Consider the following 23,318-nt stretch of genomic DNA (forward strand, 5'->3'; position numbering starts at 1 on the left):
AGATATATCAATTATGTCTCCTAAAGGAAGAAAAATAGAGGGCAATATGATCCTAGAATCAAATTGAAGATGGTTAAATGCAATATAGAGGTAAAATGCTCCAAATATTATATTGATAAATTGAAAAAGCTTTTGCAATTAAAAGGGCCAAAAGTACCTATTGATTATATTCCATGGGGCAAATTGCACCTATTTCAAACTTCCCTTGGGGTTAACTATAATTAACCCTTTGATAGATGAAAGAAAATTAAAAACGAAAATATTGGTGGGGCCATCAACAAATTATTTAACCACAACATCGGCCACCACCACCAAATCTTTGACTTTTGGCCGATTACTTCCATCCAATTCCAGAATTCAATTTCTATTGCTGCCTCCATCTTTCCTTCTGGGCATCCCTTTAACAATTCTACCACATTCAAATCGTTCCCATTTTTATTAACATTAATAGCCTCAGACACAGTAAAACCTGCCTCAGCTCCAAGATTTGGTAAATCACCTTGTCATTTCCTTCATTGAAAGTTGATGAATAACTGATAAAGTTCCTTTCTTGATAATTTTACAGTTGGATTTATTGGATTCATTCAGGATTCCAAAAGGGTAGTGGCATTTGCATCCGGTTTGCATTTCTTGACAAGATTTGGACACCCTTTTGGTCCCTTGATCATTACCTATGCTGGGTTCTGATGTTAATGTAGTTCTGATTCAAGCTTCTAAAATCTGTTGTATTCTTTGTTACTGGAAATTGGGACTTTATCCTTGATTGATGCTCCAGCCTTTGTTGAATTAAAGGGAATCAATTCGGTATAATAGTGATTGAATTGGTGTTTTTTTTTTAAATGATCTTGTTGATGGGCTTGAGTTTTCCTATAGAATTTTGAGTATTATACAATTGTATTAGGAACAAGTGATAATAGTCAAAATGTTTTTGGAACTGGATCTTGTGAACTGGGGTGGTGGTGCTGAGGACGATTGAGAGGATGAGCAGTTTGAGTCGAACAGCTTCGTTGAAACAAAGAACCCAGATTGTTGGCAGCCCCCGAGCTGTTGCTAGCCCAAGAATCACACGAAAGAGCTGGAATTCCGGACCAGTTCTTATAGGCGTAGTGATAGGATTAGTTGTTTCCTTTTTCTTGGCCGTTGGTTTGCGGTATCTTTATGTTCTTCCAAGTCTTACACAGGCTTTTCACGATGATAGTGTCTCACATTTAAATGATTCAGGTAACTCTTGTGATGTGTTTGATGGAAATTGGGTGTTGGATTATAGGTATCCCTTGTACAATGCCTCAGAATGCCCTTTTGTAGAGCAAGGTTTCAATTGCTTGGAAAATGGTAGGATGGATAAAGGGTATCTTAAGTGGAGATGGAAGCCGAAGAATTGTGATATTCCAAGATTTAATGTGATGAGTATCCTGGAAATGTTTCGCAACAGAAGAATTGTTTTTGTTGGTGATTCAATGAGTAGAACACAATGGGAGTCCTTGATATGTATGTTGATGACTGGGGTGGAAGATAAGAGGAGTGTTTATGAAGTCAATGGCAGCAAGATCACGAAACAGATTAGATTTTTGGGTGTGAGATTCAGTTCCTTTAATTTTACTATTGAATTCTATCGATCTGTGTTCCTAGTGCAACACAGTTGGGCACCTAAGCGTGGACCTAAAAGGGTTAGATCCACTCTTAAATTGGACGAGTTGGATGATATCAGTGATGAGTGGATTAATACAGATGTTCTGATATTTAATTCCGGACAATGGTGGGTTCCTGGGAAGCTCTTTGGAACGTAAGTTCAGTTTCTCCTTTTGGATAAGATAAATTCTAATTCTCTTGCACTTTGCCTGTTTCTTTGATCATTAATGAGTACTTTCAGTAATGATGTATTCGGCGTGAGTTTCCTTGCAGGCAGACACCTGTCTGAACAAGTGCTGTTCCTTGAAAATCACGACCTATGTTTGAATTTTAGATGTATCCCCTTCCTTGTTTATTTGACCATTTCTGTTTGCTTCCATGTTCCTCATCTCGTGGTGGATCTGCCATGGTATATCTTACTAAAACTTTTAATAGCTGGAACTACCTATGCTTCCTTTAATTGTCCTTGTCAAATCTAAGGTCCTATAAACCTGAATTCCTCAATTCTGGGTGTCTTTTGTCTTTTACCTTGTTCCCTCATAAAGTGCAATATCTCTAAGATCATCCTCTCTGGAGGTTATAATTTACTAGGGCTATCACTATGCCTTATCAATATGATAAGCAAGCTTGGAAATTCCCTGCTTTAAGTTCTACATTTTGAGATAAGGAATGATAATGTGAGTCTTTAAAGGGGTGAATCTACACTTTTTTGCCAATAATGTATGGAGGCAGTAAATGTTGCTCTTCTCTGGAACTAATAGTTTTGCATATGCTTTTATTTACTTTGCCATCAAATTGGCGTCAACTTTTATTCACTTTGCACATGGAGGCAGTAAATGGCTTCAACTTTTCTAGTTTATAGACTTAGGAAGTGCTCTGATTCTCTACCAGTTGACAGTAGATGTTCCCATATGAAAAGATTAAAAATGAGATGAATTTTGAAAGTGACAAACAAAATTAGGACATCATGTAAACCTAAAAAGATGAAAATGCAAATTTTCCTTCTGTTTCCTTCTCTTCTTGTTATGCTTGAACTTATTTTCCTTGACCCTTGGATTTCTACATTGTCTGAGGTTGTTTCATGCATCCTAAGTAAGGATGTATATCGATCTTTATGATATATGGTGGTTGTTAATTTATGATTCATAATTTAAATAAGGAGAGAAGTTGACAAGTAGCTGCGGTGCTATTTTGTAGTGGTCTGATGATTAGAGAATTTGCTATCTACTGTCATCTTAAACTAGAAACAAGATCACAGTTTCACCATAGTGCATTAACAAGTTACAACCAAGACCATGCTTTTGGCTTCAGCATTCTCATACAATGAAGTAGCATACCAAGGAAACAAGCCAGCGTCTCTGTCGGCACCATTTGTTTTGAGGGAATAGGAGGGAAAGGAAAGAAAAGTATTTGGAGGGATAAGGTCTTTGATGTTTGGATTGGTTTTTGAGGAGGGAAAGGAAAGGATAGGGAGGGATAACATCTAGTTATCTTTTGTCAACATGCTTTCTGTCCAAAAGAGTGCAGAAACGGAAGGAAAGGAAACCACAATTAATGAAAATTTTAAAATTTCCTAAAAAACCTTGTGTGTTTACAGGGCAGACTTTTAAATTATGGATAAAAATGTAACTAATGCGTGATAATTTCATTTCCTTTCTTTTCCTTCCCTAATCCAAACAATATTTTCAATGTTTCCTTTCTTTTCCTTTCGTACTTAGTCCAAATAAGATGGATGGAATCCGCTTTCCTTTACCCTCTTTTCCTTTCTTTTCCACTGGAGTCTTCTTCTTTCCTGTCCTTCCCTTTCCTTCAATCCAAATGGTCCCTGTAAAGATGTACTAAAAATTAAGGACAAGGAAGCAAACTGTTTAAATGTGATCACCTGCAATTAATTAAGATAAAAAGTTATCTGCTTCTAAAACCTACACCCCCCCCCCCCCCTCTTCCAATGAAAACAAAACCCGGGGCAAGGGAAACTCTCCCTCTGTATGCTCATTGAACTTGTAATTCCTATTTTGGTGGCAGGGGTTGCTATTTCCAAATTGGTAACTCATTGAAGCTAGGGATGTCAATTGGCACTGCCTTCAGAACAGCTTTGGGTACATGGTCTTCTTGGGTTGATACAATGATTAACCCAAACAGGACACGCGTCTTTTTTCGAACTTTTGAACCATCTCACTGGAGGTATGTATCAATAATTATTAGAACTGAAAAAATATTGTTCTTGGCTGTCACCTGTATTGCTTTTGACTCTATTGCTATGTGTTTCTCTCCTGATGGAATACCAAATAAGAACTCAATTAAATGGCCATTCCCTGCATAGCTTAGCATTTCTGAGCCAAGCTTTGCTCTAACTTGGTATAATTTTTGATGTCCAACTTCTGAGTATAAGTAGTTTTCTGTTCGAAAGGATATTGAGCTTTCATAGTCTTTACATAAAATGGCTATTCTTGTAGACGCCATGTTCACAAGTTGCACTGTCTAATTTAAATTAGTCTTTGCCCATCATTTGTTGCATTTAATTTTTCTATAGTTGTTCATTCTTATGAATTGAATAACTCACCTTGAGTTGCAATGTTTCGCTTTGGGATGACTTATCAAGCTGCCTTTATCTGTAGTGGTGACGAAACTCTGCGCTTATGCAATATGACGAGTCAACCTCTTTCAGAAACCGAAGGGAAAGACAGTAGCCCATTTTCGGACACCGTATTTGATGTGGTGAAAAACATGGCAGTTCCAGTAACTGTTCTGCACATAACTCCCTTGTCAGCTTTTAGGAGAGATGCACATGTGGGTATATGGAGCGACAAACCAAATATGTCGGACTGCAGCCACTGGTGTCTACCAGGAGTACCTGATATATGGAACGAAATACTCTTTCACCTGCTTCCTGGCTTCAAAGATGCATCCTCAGAGTGAGCTAACAGAGTAAGTTTGGCTGCCTTAACTTCACTGATCACCACGTCACCCAAAGATTAAATGGTTGACAGGATAACATAAAATTATGGCAACTGCTACAACAATTTTGTCTTGTTATTCTAGTTCAGCTGAAAATGTGATTCAGTGTCCAGTCGAAGCAGTTTTAATCTAAATAAAAGAACAACTTCACATGACCTATAGCATTGCCATCACCAAGCATTTAATACTTCTCCCATATTTTATTGGTTTTTCTGAAGTGGTAGGCCCAAAATAAAGGACATAAATAACAGTCACAACCTTCATTAAGAATGACTTAGGCTTTTGTAATGTTTATAGAACATTCTAAGCCTAAGCCAAGTTGCAACAAGTATGACAGTGAGGAATTCTTCTTGAACAATGTAGACTAATAGAAAGGAAATATTCTCTAGAGTTCTCCAGGTGAATTATTGAGGATAAATGCTTGGAAGCTTCTGAAGTAGTCAGTGACTTTGAACATATTTTTGTCCATGACATCTTCATATAGACAATTGATCGTCTCAACCAAACAGCTGGACTATACAGGTTTTCTTCAGCCATCTGCTTCTTTTCCTTCACCTTCACTTTATGCGGTTAGTTGCTTTCTTAATCTGGTGTTAGGAGCTTACAATCTCTCTTAGATATTGCTAATGAACATCATTTTCCGCTGAAATGTCAGCTGGCAAAAACTTAAGTTCTACACTTCCATAACTAACCAACACTACTCCTCTTACCACCCAAACTTTGCTTTCCCGTATGCTTTCTGTTTGTAAGCTTCTGCTGGATGATAATTGTCATAAAACCTGATAATATGAATGTTGGAATCACTTTCAAAACATTGTCATCTCACTGACCGCAGTTTAGCTTTGTATATATTTTAGGAAATTGACTAATCAAAAGCAAAGTGATGGAATTGATGATTTCATGAAGCTTCTAAATGGAGTGTCCTGTCTGATAAGCTTCTGTGATGCATGCAGGTCCTGCGTAACAGGATACGAACCATCCTTCCTAACCTGTTCAACTGTATATTTTTCCTTGAAGAAAGGAGGTCAAGCACAATTTTGCATCAGTAAAACTAAAGGAGTGTATAGCCAGCCACGTCTAGAGAGAAATCATGTATCATGACTTCATTTGTTCATTCTTTTCAATTCATTTTTGCACAGAACAGAAAAGATGTAACTTCATTATTGATTTTTCTTAAACATTTTGCAATTTATTCATTGATTGTGATTGAATTGCTCATGCTTGCAATTTATATCTATGTTTTAAAATTCGAACTGGACCGGCTGGTCCGACTGGATCCAGCTAGGCATCCGGTCCAAATCATGTTAAAAGACTGTCTTTTAAAAGCCATATTTGACCGGAAACCAGTGAAACCGGACAAAACCTTGATTGCATATTTCGTAAAAACTCCCACATGTACGAATTTCATCAAGACTTGGACCACTAAAAGGGATAAAATAAAGAAAAAAAAAACATTGAGAGAAAAGGTAAGGATAACACTAGTAAAGAAACATTAACAGTTTTCATTTGAAGGAAATACAAATTCACATTAAAACAAGATATCAATCCTTTGGGTAAATACACCAAAAGAGGAAGAAGACTCAACTTACTCAAATAATACAAGAACTACTACAAGAGAAAAATAAAAATCTAATTAATAATAAAGATCCCTCTTGATTAATCTTGAACATGGGATTAATCTTCATGGGGATAAACCAAAAAGAAGGGGTGCACGAAACAGGAAAATTCCCCTGCAGCTACAATGGTTCAATTCTATGTTGCCCAAATAATAAATCAAAATCCAGCCATAAGAGGAATGGAAAAGTCTGAATTTCCAACATCCCCACTCAGAAAATCTCCAAACTGCAAAAGTTCTGCCATGGGATCATCCATGGCAATGTCTGTTTCCAAAGGAATTTGTGGAAATTCATACCCCGTAAGGAGGGGGTTTTCGTAACTGGAACCAATTGGATCGCTGTTCTGCAATTGGGGCAGCATATCAAAATCAGAGTCAATTGGGATTTGGCGCCTCACCTCAAAATCAGTAGAAACTTCAGCCCCTTCACCAAAATCACCGGAAAATTTCTCCCAATCAGTGCAGAGTTGGTCCCAATCACTAAAATCAGTGGAAGACTCGTCCCAATAAGAAAACCCACTTCCAAGAAATTGCGAAATTTCCTCCTGATGAGGCGACTGAATCAAAGTAGAAGTTTTTTCATCCTGATCAGGGTCAAGATCAACAAAATCAAGAACCTTTCCAGGGTTTTCAGTTTCTTCTTGATCGAGAAAATCAATAGCATCAAGATACTCTGCAGCATTGTCAATCTCATACTGATCAAAGTCGAAAAGATCAACAGCATTATCCATCTTATCAATTTCAGCAACATTTATTGCTGCTGCACCGTTCTTGACGATCCTTTCCTCAATCTTGCTCTTGATTGCTTCAATTTTACTGTCCAGTATCTTAACCAACTCGACACGATCAATTTCTCCATCTGTCGACTTCTTCAGAGGGTGCATCTTATCAATTTCAGCAACATTTATTGCCGCTGCACCATTCTTGACCATCCTTTCCTCAATCTTGTTCTTGATTGCTTCAATTTTACTGTCCAATATCTTAACCAACTCGACAGGATCAATTTCTCCATCTGTCGACTTCTTCGGAGGGTGCTCTCTGTTCTTGGCTGACAGTGATCGAGCTTGTTCTTTTTCAGAATACTTGTCAAGAACAGATTGAACATCATTGTGATTCTCAGGCCAGGTTTGGATTTTGCCACTAGGCTCAATGATCACCACACAAACTGGTATATCACACAGCAATGCCAGCTCCATTGCCTTCTTCTTGATTCCAGCAACCCTGTTCTTGCAGACTTTGAAGGATACCTTAGAATTCACGGATTGCTTAGACTTCGAACTCTTCAGTGCCTTCTTCTCCATGGTTGCATACGAGAATTGAAGGAGGCGTGAGTTTTACGGAGAAGAATTGAAGCAACGGCCAGTTGAGTTTAAGTACGACAATTCGGAAAGAATAAGAATTTGGAAAGTAGGAATTAGAAAGCGGTATGTTATGTAAAATATTGTCCCAAGACTGTTTGTAAACTAATATTTGTTTATTTATTTATTTATTTCTTCCCTATGGGAGAATTGGCAATGAACTTATTTAAAATAGTTTGAACTTATTTTAAGCATTTTTTTTAGTTAAGAAATTTTAACTTAAAAAATCTTGATGATTTTACCTTTGTAATTTTATTTGGTTGGTGGTTTTGCAAATTCCATAATTTTATTTATAAAAGTTTACTTTTCTTTAATGTAACGAAATTAAATTGTCTAAACAATAGATATGATGATAAAGTACTAATGCAAGAGATAAAGGTATAAACAACCAAGGGATGGAACTCAATAAATCACAGAGCGCAAAATAAATAGAAAATTTCTTACAAAATGACAATGCAAATATTCTATCATGGTTATAGAAAATATCTTACTTACTGGTATAGGTTAGATTGAGTGTGGGTTTTTAAAATATGCAACAAAGTTAAAATGGATTGAGTTTAAGAAAAATTAAGCTTAACCCAATGTAAGCCCCCTGCGCGCACACACATATATATAATCTTTTTCCAATAATTGAGGAATACTCAAAAGGTTTTGATCAATTTTGGAACATATAAAACATCAGAAATTAATTTCAAACCTGTGTACCCTTCAATTGCCGGTGTTCCTATGCCTTTTATAGCAAGATAAGCTCCATTTCCAATCCGGACTCTAGTAATAGCAGTTTTATCAAGCTTTTTGAAAAGCTCTTGATTATAAGTCATGTGTTTTGTAGAACCACTATCTATAAGCCAGCTTTCCACAGAGCTATTAGTGGCGAAACATGAATATGCAAACAATTGCTCCTCCTGCGGTTAATTCTCCGCAGCCTTGGCTTTTCCTTGTTGCTGTTGAGACTTGCATATCTTTTCCACATGCCCTAACTGACCACATTTGTGACATCTTACATCTGGGTTCCACCAACACCTTTTTTGTGGATGATTGGTTTTTTTACAATAAGGGCAAAGCGGAAATACTTGAGATTTGTTGTTTCCAGGCATTTTTTTGTTGTTCTTCATGTTCTTGCCCCTGTTGTTGTTTTGTGATATGGCTTGAAAGGCACCTTCCACTGATTCTTCTTGCCTCATCAGCCTTCTGTGTTCTTGTGCCTGTAGTGCATTTAACAATTCTGCCAAGGTGATACATGACAGATCTTTTGAGTTTTCCAAGGCCATGGTTGTAGCCTTAAACTTTTCAGGGATTGTAACTAGAATTTTTTGAACTATTCTAGAATCAGAAAAATTAGTACCAAGAAGTCTTACTTTATTGACTATGTCAAGGAGTCTATCAGAATAGTCCTTGATAGTTTCTGATCCTTTCATCTTCTGCATCTCAAATTCTCGAATCAAGTTCAACACTCGCATCCCTTTGATTTTTTCATCTCCTTCATATTCATTCTTCAAGAAATTCCAGATCTCATGCGCCGTTTTCAATGTCATGATTCTTGAAAAGATTGTGGATGTGACAATTGCATATAGACTTGCTTTGACTTTCGATTTCCTTTGTCTCCTCTCATTATGGTGTTTCATTTGAGCAATTGTTGGATTGTTTAGAAGAGGAAGTACTTCATAATCATCTTCTATAGGCTCCCACAAATCATTTCTACCAATATAGGCTTCCATTCTGACAGCCTACATTTGATAATTTGTTCCATCGAATATGGGAGGTCCAAGTTGATGAGTAGAGGAAACCTCTGGATTCATTGTAATAAGGGTAAATGTTTTAAAGAATGTGTTTAAACTCTCTCAATCCTCATAGATCCCTCAAGATGAAAGCTCTGGTGCCACTCTGTTGGATTATTAGAGTAGAGAAAGTAGAACAAGAATGAAAACTTTTGTATTGCAGAAGTCACATTTTATTGAGTTATAAGCCATGCTTTTATATAGCATAAAGAAAACAAAATTAGAGAAAAACTCTGGAAAAAGATCTGCTAGAGATAAGATCCTAGAATCATAATCATAACAAGTATTTTTACTTATCTATTGCTTAAAAAATAGCAAAGTGAATAACTAATTATTGCAATCTGTTAGCAGTTCCACAAATCATGCTATTCAATAGTTTTTCTTAAACATTTTGCAATCTATTCATTGATTGTGATTGAATTGCTCATGCTTGCAATTTATATCTATGTTTTAAAATTCAAACTAGACCGGCTGGTCCGACTGGGAACCGGCTAGGCATCCAGTCGAAATCATCTTAAAAGACTGCCTTTTAAAAGCCAGATTTGACCGAAACCAGTGAAACCGGACAAAACCTGGATTTATATCAAAATTAGTATTTTTTTTTTCCCCGTGACTTGATTGCATATTTCGTAAAAACTCCCACATGTACGAATTTCATCAAGACTTGGACCAACTAAAAGGGATAAAATAAAGAAAAAAAAAACATTGAGAGAAAAGGAAAGGACAACACTAGTAAAGAAACATTAACAGTTTTAATTTGAAGGAAATACAAATTCACATTAAAACAAGATATCAATCCTTTCGGTAAATACACCAAAAGAGGAAGAAGACTCAATTTACTCAAATAATACAAGAACTACTACAAGAGGAAAATAAAAATCTAATTAAGTATAAAGATCCCTCTTGATTAATCTTGAACATGGGATTAATCTTCATGGGGATAAACCAAAAAGAAGGGGTGCACGAAACAGGAAAATTCCCCTGCAGCTACAAGGGTTCAATTCTATGTTGCCCAAATAATAAATCAAAATCCAGCCATAAGAGGAATGGAAAAGTCTGAATTTCCAACATCCCCACTCAGAAAATCTCCAAACTGCAAAAGTTCTGCCATGGGATCATCCATGGCAACGTCTGTTTCCAAAGGAATTTGTGGAAATTCATAACCTGTTAAGGAGGGGGTTTTCATAACTGGAACCAATTGGATCGCTGTTCTGCAATTGGGGCAGCATATCAAAATCAGAGTCAATTGGGAATTGGCGCCTCACCTCAAAATCAGTAGAAACTTCAGCCCATTCACCAGAATCACCGGAAAATTTCTCCCAATCAGTGCAGAGTTGGTCCCAATCACTAAAATCAGTGGAAGACTCGTCCCAATAAGAAAACCCACTTCCAAGAAATTGCGAAATTTCCTCCTGATGAGGCGACTGAATCAAAGTAGAAGTTTTTTCATCCTGATCAGGGTCAAGATCAACAAAATCAAGAACCTTTCCAGGGTTTTCAGTTTCTTCTTGATCGAGAAAATCAATAGCATCAAGATACTCTGCAGCATTGTCAATCTCATACTGATCAAAGTCGAAAAGATCAACAGCATTATCCATCTTATCAATTTCAGCAACACTTATTGCTGCTGCACCGTTCTTGACGATCCTTTCCTCAATCTTGCTCTTGATTGCTTCAATTTTACTGTCCAGTATCTTAACCAACTCGACACGATCAATTTCTCCATCTGTCGACTTCTTCAGAGGGTGCATCTTATCAATTTCAGCAACATTTATTGCCACTGCACCATTCTTGACCATCCTTTCCTCAATCTTGTTCTTGATTGCTTCAATTTTACTGTCCAATATCTTAACCAACTCGACAGGATCAATTTCTCCATCTGTCGACTTCTTCGGAGGGTGCTCTCTGTTCTTGGCTGATAGTGATCGAGCTTGTTCTTTTTCAGAATACTTGTCAAGAACAGATTGAACATCATTGTGATTCTCAGGCCAGGTTTGGATTTTGCCACTAGGATCAATGATCACCACACAAACGGGTATATCACACAGCAATGCGAGCTCCATTGCCTTCTTCTTGATTCCAGCAACCCTGTTCTTGCAGACTTTGAAGGATACCTTGGAATTCAGGGATTGCTTAGACTTCGAACTCTTCAGTGCCTTCTTCTCCATGGTTGCATACGAGAATTGAAGGAGGCGTGAGTTTTACGGAGAAGAATTGACGCAACGGCCAGTTGAGTTTAAGTACGACAATTCGGAAAGAATAAGAATTTGGAAAGTAGGAATTAGAAAGCGGTATGTCATGTAAAATTGTCCCAAGACAGTTTATAAACTAATATTCATTTATTTATTTATTTCTTCTCTATGGGAGAATTGGCAATTAGCTTATTTAAAATAGTTTGAACTTATTTTAATTAGTGAAGAAATTTTAACCGAAAAAGTCTTGATGATTTTACCTTTGTAATTTTATTTGGTTGGTAGTTTTGCAAATTCCATATTTTTGTATATAAAAGTTTATTTTTCTTTAATGTAACGAAATTAAATTGTCTAAACAATAGATATGATGATAATGTACTAATGCAAGAGATAAAGGTATAAACAACAAAGTGATGGAACTTAATAAATCGCACACCGTAAAATAAATAGAAAATCTCTTACAAAATGACAATGTAAATACTCTATCATGGTTATAAAAAAAATACCTTACTTGCTAGTATAGGTTAGGTTGAGTGTGGGTTTTTAAAATATGCAACAAAGTTAAAATGGATTGAGTTTAAGAAAAACTAAGCTTAACCTAATTTAAGCCCCCCCCGCGCGCACACAAACATATATATATATGTTGTATTAAAATTATATTATACTAACATTTATGCTATGTATTATTCATTGTTCTAATATTTAATATTGTTCAAGAATTTTATAATTCTAATTTGGGTTACTCTTCTATTAATTTGGGTTATACTTCTATTAAACTATAATTTTAAAGGGCGAAATTTTAGAATTTTAGTCAGCCTAATTTTAAGTCCGAAACTGGAAGTGCAATAAATTAAAAGACCCAAAATAGTTCAAATCATAGTTATTAAACCCGGCCCGATCCGGCGGTTCGACCGGTCAACCCGGCTAACCGGCCACTAAACCGGGCCGGTTCTTCAATTGGATCATTTCTGCATATGAACCGTTGACTTTTCAACGGACCGACGGTTCAACCGGATTAAACCGGAAACCCGGCCGGTTTTGTGGGCAGACCGGGTTTGAGGAAAAAATGTTTTTCCAAGCCTTTGCTTGGGTTCGAACTTCAGACTAGGGGTGCAAACGAGCCGACCTCGAGTCGAATTTTGGCTAATCGAGCAGAGTTCAAGTCAATTTTGTGAAGCTCGAACTCGAGTTCGAGCTCGAGTTTAAAAAATAAAAAAATAATTATTATTATTTTATTTTTAAAAAATAAAAAATAATTATTTATTTTTAAAAATGAATTTTTTTAACAAATAATAAAATATTAGGGATATATATGTAATTTTACTATTAAAATAAAAAATATATATATAATTGAGCTCGCGAGCCAACGAACTTAATGTTTTTGAGCTCGAGCTCGACTCGAGCTCGATATTGACGAGCTCGAGTCGAGCTCGTATTCGAGCCGCTCGCGATCGGCTCGCGAAACACCCCTACTTCAGACCTTTGGTATTGTTTGTGCGTAGCTCACCACCAGGCCACTTTGTGACTTGTTCATTAATGGTCATTCTTATGCTATATGAATGTTTTGTTAATTTCATCTTTATTTTTTTAAACTCTCCAAAACAAATGTATTTGGAATCTTTTAATAAAACTTATGACCCCTATATTCTATAAATTATAAAATAGATTTCAAAAATAACATATTACATAATTTATTTTAAAGACAAATATTGTTTTTTAAATATTTTTGTGCATTTAAAATTTGTAAATAACCTAGATAATTACAGTAAACATCTACACTTGAAGTTTAGTGGATTACTTATTAAATTTATGTTTTGCTGATTCTTATATGAATTAAATATTCTATAGCAAATTAAATTAAATGAATATTTGTTATGACATTATTTATTACAATTTATCTCATATATCCTATATCAAAATTTATAAAATATAATATTTAAATATATGTAATGATCCACTGGTTCAACCACTCACCCACCGGTTGAACCAGTGACCCGTTGACCCACCTCCTTCGCCGGTCTCCTCTCCGGGCCGAATTTAATAACTATGGTTCAAATCCGAGCAAGCCGAGTCTAAGCCCACCAATTAAATTTTTTTCTGGGCCTAAGTTTGAGCTGATCATAACTTCACAAAAAAAAAAAAAGCTCAATTCACAGCCAAACCTAAAGGACTTCCGAATCACCTATTAGATTGACTTTTGAAAAAAATATATAAAGATGATGGATGAGTCAAGAAGGCAAGGGTCGGTTTGACTAGAAAAGGCAAGTGGCTATTTGGAAGAATTTGGACAAGATCTTGGTTGAAAATGATCTTGATAAGTTGTTGAAATTTAAAATAAGGACGAATTCGAACATTTCTAAAGACAGTGTGAGATTTAGAAGATCAAATCAAATCGACTTACATATGGTAAGAAATCCTGAAAATATAATTTTGATTAGAATTTGACCTTCCAAAATTCAAAATCAAGATAAAAATGAGGAAAGTAAATTGACTAGACCTAAAAAGGCATATTAAATTATTTGAAGTTAAATATTATGATTAAGCACTAATTCAAGATAAAAGTATAAATAAGCATAGAGCTTACTAAACCACACAGCAAAACAAGTAAAAAAAAAATTTCATATAAACTGACAGTGTAATACTGTCTCACATACATACACATATGTATACATATACACACAGACACACGCGAATATATATATATATATAATTGGCATAGGTGTACTAGAACCCCTCCTTTAAATCTATAGTTACAATTTACACCCTAAATTAAAATCAAATTGAAAGTATAACCCAATTTGAGATTTAACTATAACCCATTTATGTTTTGGATTTGTCTCAGATATTCAGAGAGCCACTAGTCAAATAGTATTCCACGTATTGATTTTGCTTTCAAAAAGTGAAACTCAAGAAATATAAAGTAGAGAAAATATATTAAGTTCATATGTGTTGATGAGTACCTAAAATACCGTACAAAATCCTTTTTTTTTTTTTGAAGGAAACTGTACAAAATCCTTAAGCCACGCATTGTCAATAGACACTAGTACAATGGCAATCTTTTTTTTTTTTTTTTTTCGCAACGTAACATTCCTATAACTTAATCTATCCTAATTTAGGGGAAGGGGGAGCCAATGGAAGTAGAAACTCTATCGGAGAAAGCTACCGAAGACAGCCACATATAGCGATAATAATAGTCACTCATCCATTATTTTTACGTAAATTTTCTCTTTCGCACATAATCACACATTAGCTGCAGACACCCATTATTTCCAATAATAATAAGTATAAATGTTGACAAATTGCATTTAACATCTGGTATCAATATTAAAACAAGTGAAGAAAAAAAACATAAAGACAAAGATTATGAAAATAATGATAAAACTATCGCATCTTTTGTTTTAATTAAAAGAGGAAAATAACAACAATGGGACACACATTTTTCAGTGTTATACAAAGGATGAATAGCCCATCCATTGGAAATTAGCTCATTTGTAGCGCAATGCCCATTTCAAGTGTTTTTTTTTTCGGGGTGTGGTGCGACATAGGCCAATCAATTGGGATGGGCTACCCTGAACACTAGTTGTTCGGCCCAGAATTTATTGGGTTGAGCCTTATGCAATATGAACTGAGTTGAGTTTGGAATAAAATATTTTGCCTAAACAAATCTAGTTAAATGGTTGAATTTTAGATGGCAAACTATGAAGGTTTTTCTTCTTCTTCTTGTCTTTCTTTTTTTTTTTTTTTTTTAACATCCCATCCCTAATTGTCAGGCACAAAATCATTCCACCCCTAACTGTGAGGCACAAAATTCGAACGTTCAATTTAGCAATGGGGAAGACTCTAAAACCCTCCTCTGGTCATTAGATCGATTTCAGCGATTGGTGAGTTATATTTTTTTTATCATAAAATTCAAGATATTAGAAAAACATCTATAGATTGGTTGGTTATTTCATTTATTAATTGAAAAAATACATGACTTGAGTTGGGCCAATCCGAATTCGTTTCAATACCCTACTTTTTTGGTGAGTGGAACATGAGCTACAAAAAATATAAGTCTAATTGAGTTGAGTTTGAATTCAAAAGATTGATATTTTGTGTGAGTTAGATTTGAGTGCGTCAAAATCTGACTCATATTACCCAATTAACAGGCCTAGTTGGACACCTAGGGATCAAATATCTATTTTTCGTTTTTCGGTGGCAGAGAAAGTTCAAGGTAAAATTTCTGAAGCACCACTGCATATATATATATTATATGATATAGCTAGGTGAAAAAGCAATCAATCATCTAAAACAAGAATATTTCCCAGAGAAAAGCAAAAAGGAAACGCGAAAGATTGAAGAATACGATTACAATAAATAACCATCGACTAACTTGTTAATACTTAATATCATGGAACATAAGAAGTTGCTAACGTTAAAACTAAAAGAAAACCTTTAACATTTCTTTCTAAGGAATCTGCTTGATCCTCAAATTCCTCGTTACAAGAAAATATTCTACTAAAGAAAATCACCCTTTCAAAACATAATTTTCTCGGAATCCCTCTTCCTACTTTGATAACTGTAAACCAAAAATAAACAAACAAATATATTGTTGCAACTTCAGAAGGTAGTAGCTTCACCATTAGTGCTTGATTTCATGATTAGTGTTGAGAAGTGATTGGTATCCGTGCATCACGAGCTCATATGTTGTATATCTTGACTACCCCATACCTTCGCTTCTTGATGTTTTCTTCACTTTGAACGCCCTTTTCAATGTCGGAGTCCTCATCAGGACAAAAAGAGGACGGGGATGATTTTACTGCCTTGCCTCCGATGAAAATTCTCTCTAATATTGAGAAGCAATCAGCAAGAAGCACAAAAAGAAAAGCAGCACATATAACAACATAAATTACGCCAATGGGAATCATAAAAGCGGCAAGGCCAATGTGGTATGCCCGCCCAGAACTGCCAACAGGCTCCTGGCTGGCCAGCTGAATGCAGTTGGTGGCTCCCATGATCGCAGCGTTTACTGCCATCCAAGTTGTGAACATGCAAAAGCCAATCAAGAGAAGACGATAACATGATTCCTCTGTCTCATCATCATCATCATCAGGGCCATAAGATGATTCTTTCCAACTGGGATTGTTGTTGCAGTCCATGTCTTCCATGAAGCACTTTCCTTCCCCCTGGAAGATGGAAATCCAAGAAAGTGAACTTCGATTATCTCTTTGCCTGAAGAATGATTGATTCTTGACTTCCAGGGAAACTGAACTTCAATCGTCTCTTGCTTGAAGAATGATTGATTCTTGACTCCAACTGAGATTATATAGGGATCTGAATGGTGCAATATGGGAAACTGCAGCAGACACTGCAAGTTACCAAAAAGTGGATAACCGACTTACCCTACTATGGAAAGGAAATCTTGTCACAGTTTTTGGAATCCTTCGTTCAATTTCCAATATCGATGGACAAGTTTCCATTCCCACACTTCCTTTTCCTTCGTTCAATATCTAATTTCCTTTGTCATTTGTTTACAAAATTTTCTTAGACGAACTACTCAATGAGACCCTTGTCCTAGTTAGTCCAGTTTATGCTGTTAGGTGATTCCAAGGATTTACTTCTTGTAAATTTACATGTTACAATTCTTCGTCTAAAATTTTGGGTAATAGTATAAAAGAAATACGAAATTAAAGAGTGGCATTTTTGTTTTCCTAAAAAATTTCTTGTCATTTTTCACAGGTTTTTCGTGTTCAAGATATTGCAAAAAGAATACACACCAAAGGGATAAACAATTCAATTCAACTCATTGAATTTTCTAATCAACCAGGTCAAAAAGAAGAAAGACATTGGAACAAAGTAAGAGAAAAGAAAAGTATAAGAAGAAGGTCAAAGGTTCGAAAAGCACGAACTAGCACATGAATCAAATCCCCACTCAAGCTGGCACAAAATACTTGGGAGAGTTTAAGTGTAGCATATCTTTTGCAAACAATGATGGAGTCCTCAATTACGCAACGCGAAGTGTAGATGACTCCTGTACATGCTACAAGCGGAATATACCACATAACTGCAAACCTGTTTCTTTTTTAAACAGTGGCAATTTGCCTAACTTCATGAGAAGCTGTCTAGATACCTATTACATTAACTATTGCTACTTTTGCTCTTCCACTCACCACCCATCCACAACCCTTCCACACCCAAAAACGCAGAAGAGGAAAAATGGAAAAGAAGGGTGTCATTCTATACAGATAGGAACATTACAGTCAGTCAATGACAATAGGAGTTATACGCCTTTTGGCAGGTTTATTTGCTGTGGGAGTGGCCAATGTAGCTGTGGAAGCTTGCTTTTCGTCATTATGAGCTTCAGCCTTCTCACTTTCTGCACCATCAAGGCTGTTGTCAGGCTCAGTTTTTGTGAAAGAAGCCCCTTGCGCCTGCTGCAGAGTTTTACAGTCATCCACGATGTTTCTCTCTTCTGCAAGATGAATCATGGCTGATCAGAAAATGACAATCATGATTGGAAGACTTTGTGAGATGCATTTGTCAGTATAAGTTCAAAAATAAACCTGAAACAGGGACTGATGATCCCAGCTCCTGATTTTGAAATTCTAGGAGAGTACAATAGCCATCTTGTGAGGACAATGCCAAATATTTGCCATTTGGTGACCTGTTCACATCAAAAAAGTATAAAAAGTAAGTAACCAAAGTTCAGGATTTACTTCTATCAGCATTGCTGCTGATAAGAGCAGCACTAAACCTAAATAGAACAACTAAAAGTACCAGGCAATGTCAGTTATAGCTGCATAATGAAGTCCAGCCAGGATTGATATTGGTTCAATACCCTCCGTATCATAGATATATAAAGAGTTCAAAGTGGCCAGCGCAAAGATAAGGCGATAAGGGAGACTAAAGAAGTCAGCTGTACAATTACCAAGTGGATTTCTCATCAAATATAGGAGCCATACGGTACACTGAAAAGGATCTAGAATATGATTTTAACAAAAATTTACATGACTTTAATCCTCGCAAGCTAAATCTCACAGGGCAGAACCGCACTGCCACAACAGGTTTGCTGGCACCAGGAAGCATCAAAGCAGGTCTAAACGTTGACCAAAAAAAAAAAAAAGTTTAGTTAAACAAAAGGTACAGCCCTGTTAAATGAAAAATGTATCAATGACCATGATTAATGTCCAAATAAGTATGCAATTTCACATGTAATCTTAAGGACAAGAGTACAGGGGAAAAAAAATGCTAATCTATCATATCTAGAAACAAGCTGATAAGATACTTGTGATTAAAATAAAAATGAAGAGTAGACTTACCTAGAAAGATCATTTCTAGAAAGGATATAGGCAGCATTTACAAATTCAGAAGATGGTGTATGTTTGAAAGAACCTGATATAGCACATAAATCATTAGTAGCATTCTAATGCATAAAACATTAACTGGCCTCTTAATCTCCAGTGAAAAATGACAAGAAAATATAGGAACAGGAGTAAGATGGTTCACTCCATGGCAACCACACCAACTGCACTGCTAACATAAAGCACATGAAAAAGATCTCCAGATAAGGATCAAAGATTGCATAGATGTTTATTTAGCAACATAAAAGTACATTTAGTCCAATATTCACTAGCACCATGTGTGCAGGAAACCATCTAATATTTCCTCAATATAACTAAGTAATGAAGGTACGGCATTCCTCCTTTCTCCTTGATGTTTGGGAATGAACAATAAATACTAAAGGAGAATGTCAAAAATTCTGAGAGGTGAGGTGCAGTGCAGAGGAGAGGATAGATAATGCCAAGAGACAAAAAGAACTTATTAAAGCAACTTATTAGAGAAATGTCAAAATAACAACTTATTAAAGCAATACCTGCAGGCACAAGTAAAAATGATCCATCAGGAGACCAAGCTAATCTTCGGAAAAAAGATGGCAGTGTCTCATCATGGAAGAGGTGATTTTTAGCTGTCTGCATTTTGATACCACATATAAGACTCTTAAAAAAAGGAAAAGAAAAAAAGAGATTTAGTTCTGGCATGTGCCAGCAGAAGAAATTTCTAACCTTGGATTCATCTGTAGTCTGTGGTTCCAACCTGGATATGACATACTGACAAATGTAGTTCATCCTATCATTTCCTTTTGTTTTAGATGGCTTGTTGACATAAATCCTGCACGTTCTATCTGAGCTGAGCGAAGCTAAAAACTTAGCTAATGGATCCCATGCAACACCTTGGACATAATGAGAATGGCCATCTAAAATTTGATGCACAGAACCTGAAAGGTTAACATCAACCAATAGGTTTACTAAGAACAATGTCTGAACATCTAACAGCTTCAGATTTTCTTCTGCATCTTCACTAACTATATGCGCAAGAGCTATCAACTGATGCACAAATAATATAACAGCTCACATTCGCTGCCCTACCTTTATTCACATCCCATATGATACAAGTGTTGTCAACAGATCCAGAAATAAGAAATGTACCATCAGTGGACCACTGCAAGTCCAATACATCCTTACGATGAAACCTAGAAAAGGTCATTAGTCAGTACGGAAGCAAAAGCAATACCCCTTGTCCTGAAATCATTCGCCTGCCATTGCTGCTGAGAATTCATATTGACATCAATCCATTTGATGCAGCAATGACAAGACATGTTATATAACTAGACCATGATTAGTTCACCACATTCTCAAACAGTAAGACAAGATCTTTTAATTAAGACTACAAAACAAAAGATTGTTTTTGAACCAAATGTATTATTACATGGTCTTGATTCTGGAGTCAGTCTTAAATTCTTGGGCTAGAATTAATTTGATGGGATCACTGCACCCAGGTATTCGTCAAACTGGCTAAGGTAAGGTCAAACATAAAATTGAACACTCCCATTCTCCCACCACCCATTATACACCCTGAAGGGTTCAAATTAATTATAAGTCACAAAAAGAGATAGCAATAGAAAGGAAATAATCCATAAGAGAAACAAGAGTTAGTCAACTATGGGAATAAACATGACATCAGTGATAGCTTACGATAATATCTTCAAGAACTTCCATGTTTCTCCAGCATCATTAGAATGTAACTTCCATAGGACAAGTTCACCACCTATACTAGAAAAAGTTAAGCTCAGAAATTGACATCACAGATGTAGATACCAAGGCAGGTAATAAAAGAAAGGATATAACTAACAACAATTAAGTATGAAAAGCTGATTCCAGAATCTTATTCATACCATCAGCACCAGATGCCAGTTGTTCTCCTGCATAGTTACTGTGAATCAGATCTCCGAATTTACAGCAGACATGACAATGATAATTTTGGAAGTAATGAATACACAGGCAGACATATAAAGAGATTTTGGGGCCATACATTTAAGTTTAGCATAAAATCTCGATAAGGAAAGAAACACTTAACCTGACAAACTAAAGGACTCTCGATGAAACTTCAAAAACTAATCAACAGAAAAAAACTTGGGAAAGCTGGTCATTCAAATGCAATCTTCCAGGTAAAAGCAAACCAAAACCAAACATATCTGAAAGCAACACCAATCAATAGAAAAGTACATATATATATATATATATATATATATCATGCTCCCTGAACATTTCTCATCTTTTGAAGCTCCGAAATGCTATCATCATTATCAAACAAAATAAGGTCTGGAAGGTCCATTATTGTTGATTCGTCCTTGTCTTTCAGTACTAAAGGGAAAAAAAGATCTTTTTAGGATGACATGCTGTGTTAGATAAGTTGAAGACTATTATGCTCAACTTTTGTCCATAGAGAAGTTGAATCATACTCATCCAGAGTGTGGAATGTGTTATGTGCAACTAGTAGACAGATGTTGGATTCGGAAGCTATTCAACTTCAAGATTGAGATTGACTCCATTACAATGCACAGGCAACCAAAATGGCATCTTCATGCAAAAAAAAAAAAATCATGATTGTACAACCACTAAAACTTATCAACTGGGAAGATCTATAGGTTTCAGTACATGATTTTATGTTCTATATTCTCTCGAGGAAAAAAGTTGATAAATACCAAGAATTATACATCATTGCAGTTATGCAATCAAAGATGATTGTTCTCTCCATTAAAAGCTTAGACGCACATAGAGGCTCACATTCTTAAAAATTGTAATACTGCATAACACATTGCAAGCATATCAAATGAGAAAACTACTAACCCATGCTTAACAAAGGCAAGCAAATGAAGATCTCGATAACAGAACATAATATTCGTCTCTCAGATTACATATCATAATTGTTCTCAATCGGGAATACTCACAACCTTACCAGAAGGAGAAAAGCGAAGCACATTTACTGCTGAACCGTGGTAAGATAGGTTAGTTTTATATGAAGCTCCAGGACCCCTGTTTTGCTCTTCACCAGAACTTATCTCCCATAGCTGAAAATTGCATTTTGAAAAGTCAAGAATTCACTTCACATTATGCCACATTTCACCAAAATCATTTCTTTTTCCAGAAAATAAACTTCTAACATCAAAGAAGTGAATCCCAGAAAGCCCTTTTCTCTGTAACTAAAGCATGCAGTACCGATCTTGATTCCCATTTCATTACTATACCAACCCGAAATGACCAAATCATGAAATATCTTTGCCATCCTTTTGCCTTTCCATAGTAATTGCAGAAATATTAGGTAAAGCTTCAATTTTGCAGTCTAAGTATAAATAAAGACAATTAAATACCAGCTTCAGATATAATATTTAGAATTTTTTTATGTAAGACACACAAGTAAAGAAATGATAACACCAAATAAAAAAAAGAAAATCCACACAAATAAATTATAAAAAAGAGAAATTTCGCACCTAACCAGGAATTAAAATTGTACATAAATTAAAAAAGAAAAAGGCATAACTGATAAATAAGTGAGAGGAAAAAATTAGTAGAAGGAAACGACGTAGTATCACCTTTATGTCGAAATCGGCACCGCCGGTAGCTAGGAGACCTGAGAGAGAGTGAAAATCTAGGGTTAAGACTGGCTTGGTGTCGTGCCAATTAATTTGAACTGTTCCACCCTTCATTTTCCTTCTCTTTTTCCCTTTTTTCACAAAAAAAATTTGAAGTAATTGGAAAATCTTGAATGTTTTTGTGTTTCAGACTTCTCTGGGGAGGGATTTGGGCAGAAGTTATTGGGGTTTAGATGAAGAAAATGTGAAGCAGAAAGAATTGATGAGCTTATTAGGGGTTTTGTGCGGGTTTTCGATTTGGGGGGGATTTGGGTTTATTGGGGAGGATGGGTCTGTTTTTTTGGCGGGAAATTGGTGGGAGAAGGCCGCCGCTTCGTAAATCGAGTGTGTTTTGAAGGTGTTTTTCAAAATTTTACTATAATTATGTATATGAAAAATTTTTATTGTATATGTTTTTTGGATTGTTTTTTAGAGATATTTTTAAAATATGTTTTTGAGCATTTTTATAATTTACAATTTTTTTAGGATATTTTTTTTAAAATTTTACACGAACTACACTATCCCCTCCCTTTTCCTCCCCCTCTCTCCTTTCTCTTTATCTCCTCCTCCTCCTCCCTCTTTCCTCTCCCTTCTCCTTCCTCCCCTCCTTCCCCCCAACTCCAAACCACTCTCCTGCTTGCAGGTGGTGGCTGCGATTTTAGCCACCACTCTAACCACGACCGTCTTGGTCGCGATCAGATTTGATCGTGACTAGGAAGGTTGCGGTTAGTCGAGGGGAAGGAAATTTGGGGGTGGGGAAAGGAAAAAAAGAAAGGAGGAAGGAGAAGGAGAGAGAGGAAGAGGAAAGAAGGAGGAGGAGGAGGAGAGAGGGAAGAAAGA

At 36.0% G+C, this 23,318-nt stretch overlaps 3 protein-coding genes across 4 annotated transcripts; 1 reads left to right on the plus strand and 2 right to left on the minus strand.

Moving 5' to 3' along the window:
• Positions 1 to 868: 868 nt before the first annotated feature.
• Positions 869 to 5,679, plus strand: LOC113778624 (protein trichome berefringence-like 7). Its single transcript, XM_027324086.1, has 4 exons — positions 869 to 1,783; positions 3,655 to 3,813; positions 4,248 to 4,557; positions 5,541 to 5,679. The coding sequence occupies exons 1-3, from the start codon at positions 981 to 983 to the stop codon at positions 4,546 to 4,548; spliced, it is 1,263 nt and encodes a 420-aa protein (XP_027179887.1). The 5' UTR covers positions 869 to 980; the 3' UTR covers positions 4,549 to 4,557; positions 5,541 to 5,679.
• Positions 5,680 to 8,471: 2,792 nt separating this feature from the next.
• Positions 8,472 to 9,278, minus strand: LOC113776942. The gene has a single exon (XM_027321994.1). The coding sequence runs from the start codon at positions 9,276 to 9,278 to the stop codon at positions 8,472 to 8,474; it is 807 nt and encodes a 268-aa protein (XP_027177795.1).
• An 8,157-nt stretch (positions 9,279 to 17,435) lies between these two features.
• Positions 17,436 to 22,712, minus strand: LOC113778309 (chromatin assembly factor 1 subunit FAS2). 2 transcript variants are annotated; one of them, XM_027323670.1, is made up of 12 exons: positions 22,440 to 22,712; positions 21,806 to 21,917; positions 20,742 to 20,768; positions 20,542 to 20,614; positions 19,936 to 20,039; positions 19,573 to 19,784; positions 19,383 to 19,479; positions 18,829 to 18,901; positions 18,517 to 18,605; positions 18,287 to 18,425; positions 18,073 to 18,173; positions 17,436 to 17,981 (listed from the first exon to the last, which is right to left on the minus strand). In XM_027323670.1, the coding sequence occupies exons 1-12, from the start codon at positions 22,551 to 22,553 to the stop codon at positions 17,770 to 17,772; spliced, it is 1,353 nt and encodes a 450-aa protein (XP_027179471.1). In that variant the 5' UTR covers positions 22,554 to 22,712; the 3' UTR covers positions 17,436 to 17,769. The 2 variants fall into 2 exon arrangements, with proteins under 2 accessions (XP_027179471.1, XP_027179472.1); XM_027323671.1 differs by lacking the exons at positions 18,287 to 18,425; positions 18,517 to 18,605.
• Between the last annotated feature and the right edge of the window lie 606 nt (positions 22,713 to 23,318).

This window comes from Coffea eugenioides, chromosome 7, assembly GCF_003713205.1.
Source record: "Coffea eugenioides isolate CCC68of chromosome 7, Ceug_1.0, whole genome shotgun sequence".
Classification (NCBI taxonomy): domain Eukaryota; kingdom Viridiplantae; phylum Streptophyta; class Magnoliopsida; order Gentianales; family Rubiaceae; genus Coffea; species Coffea eugenioides.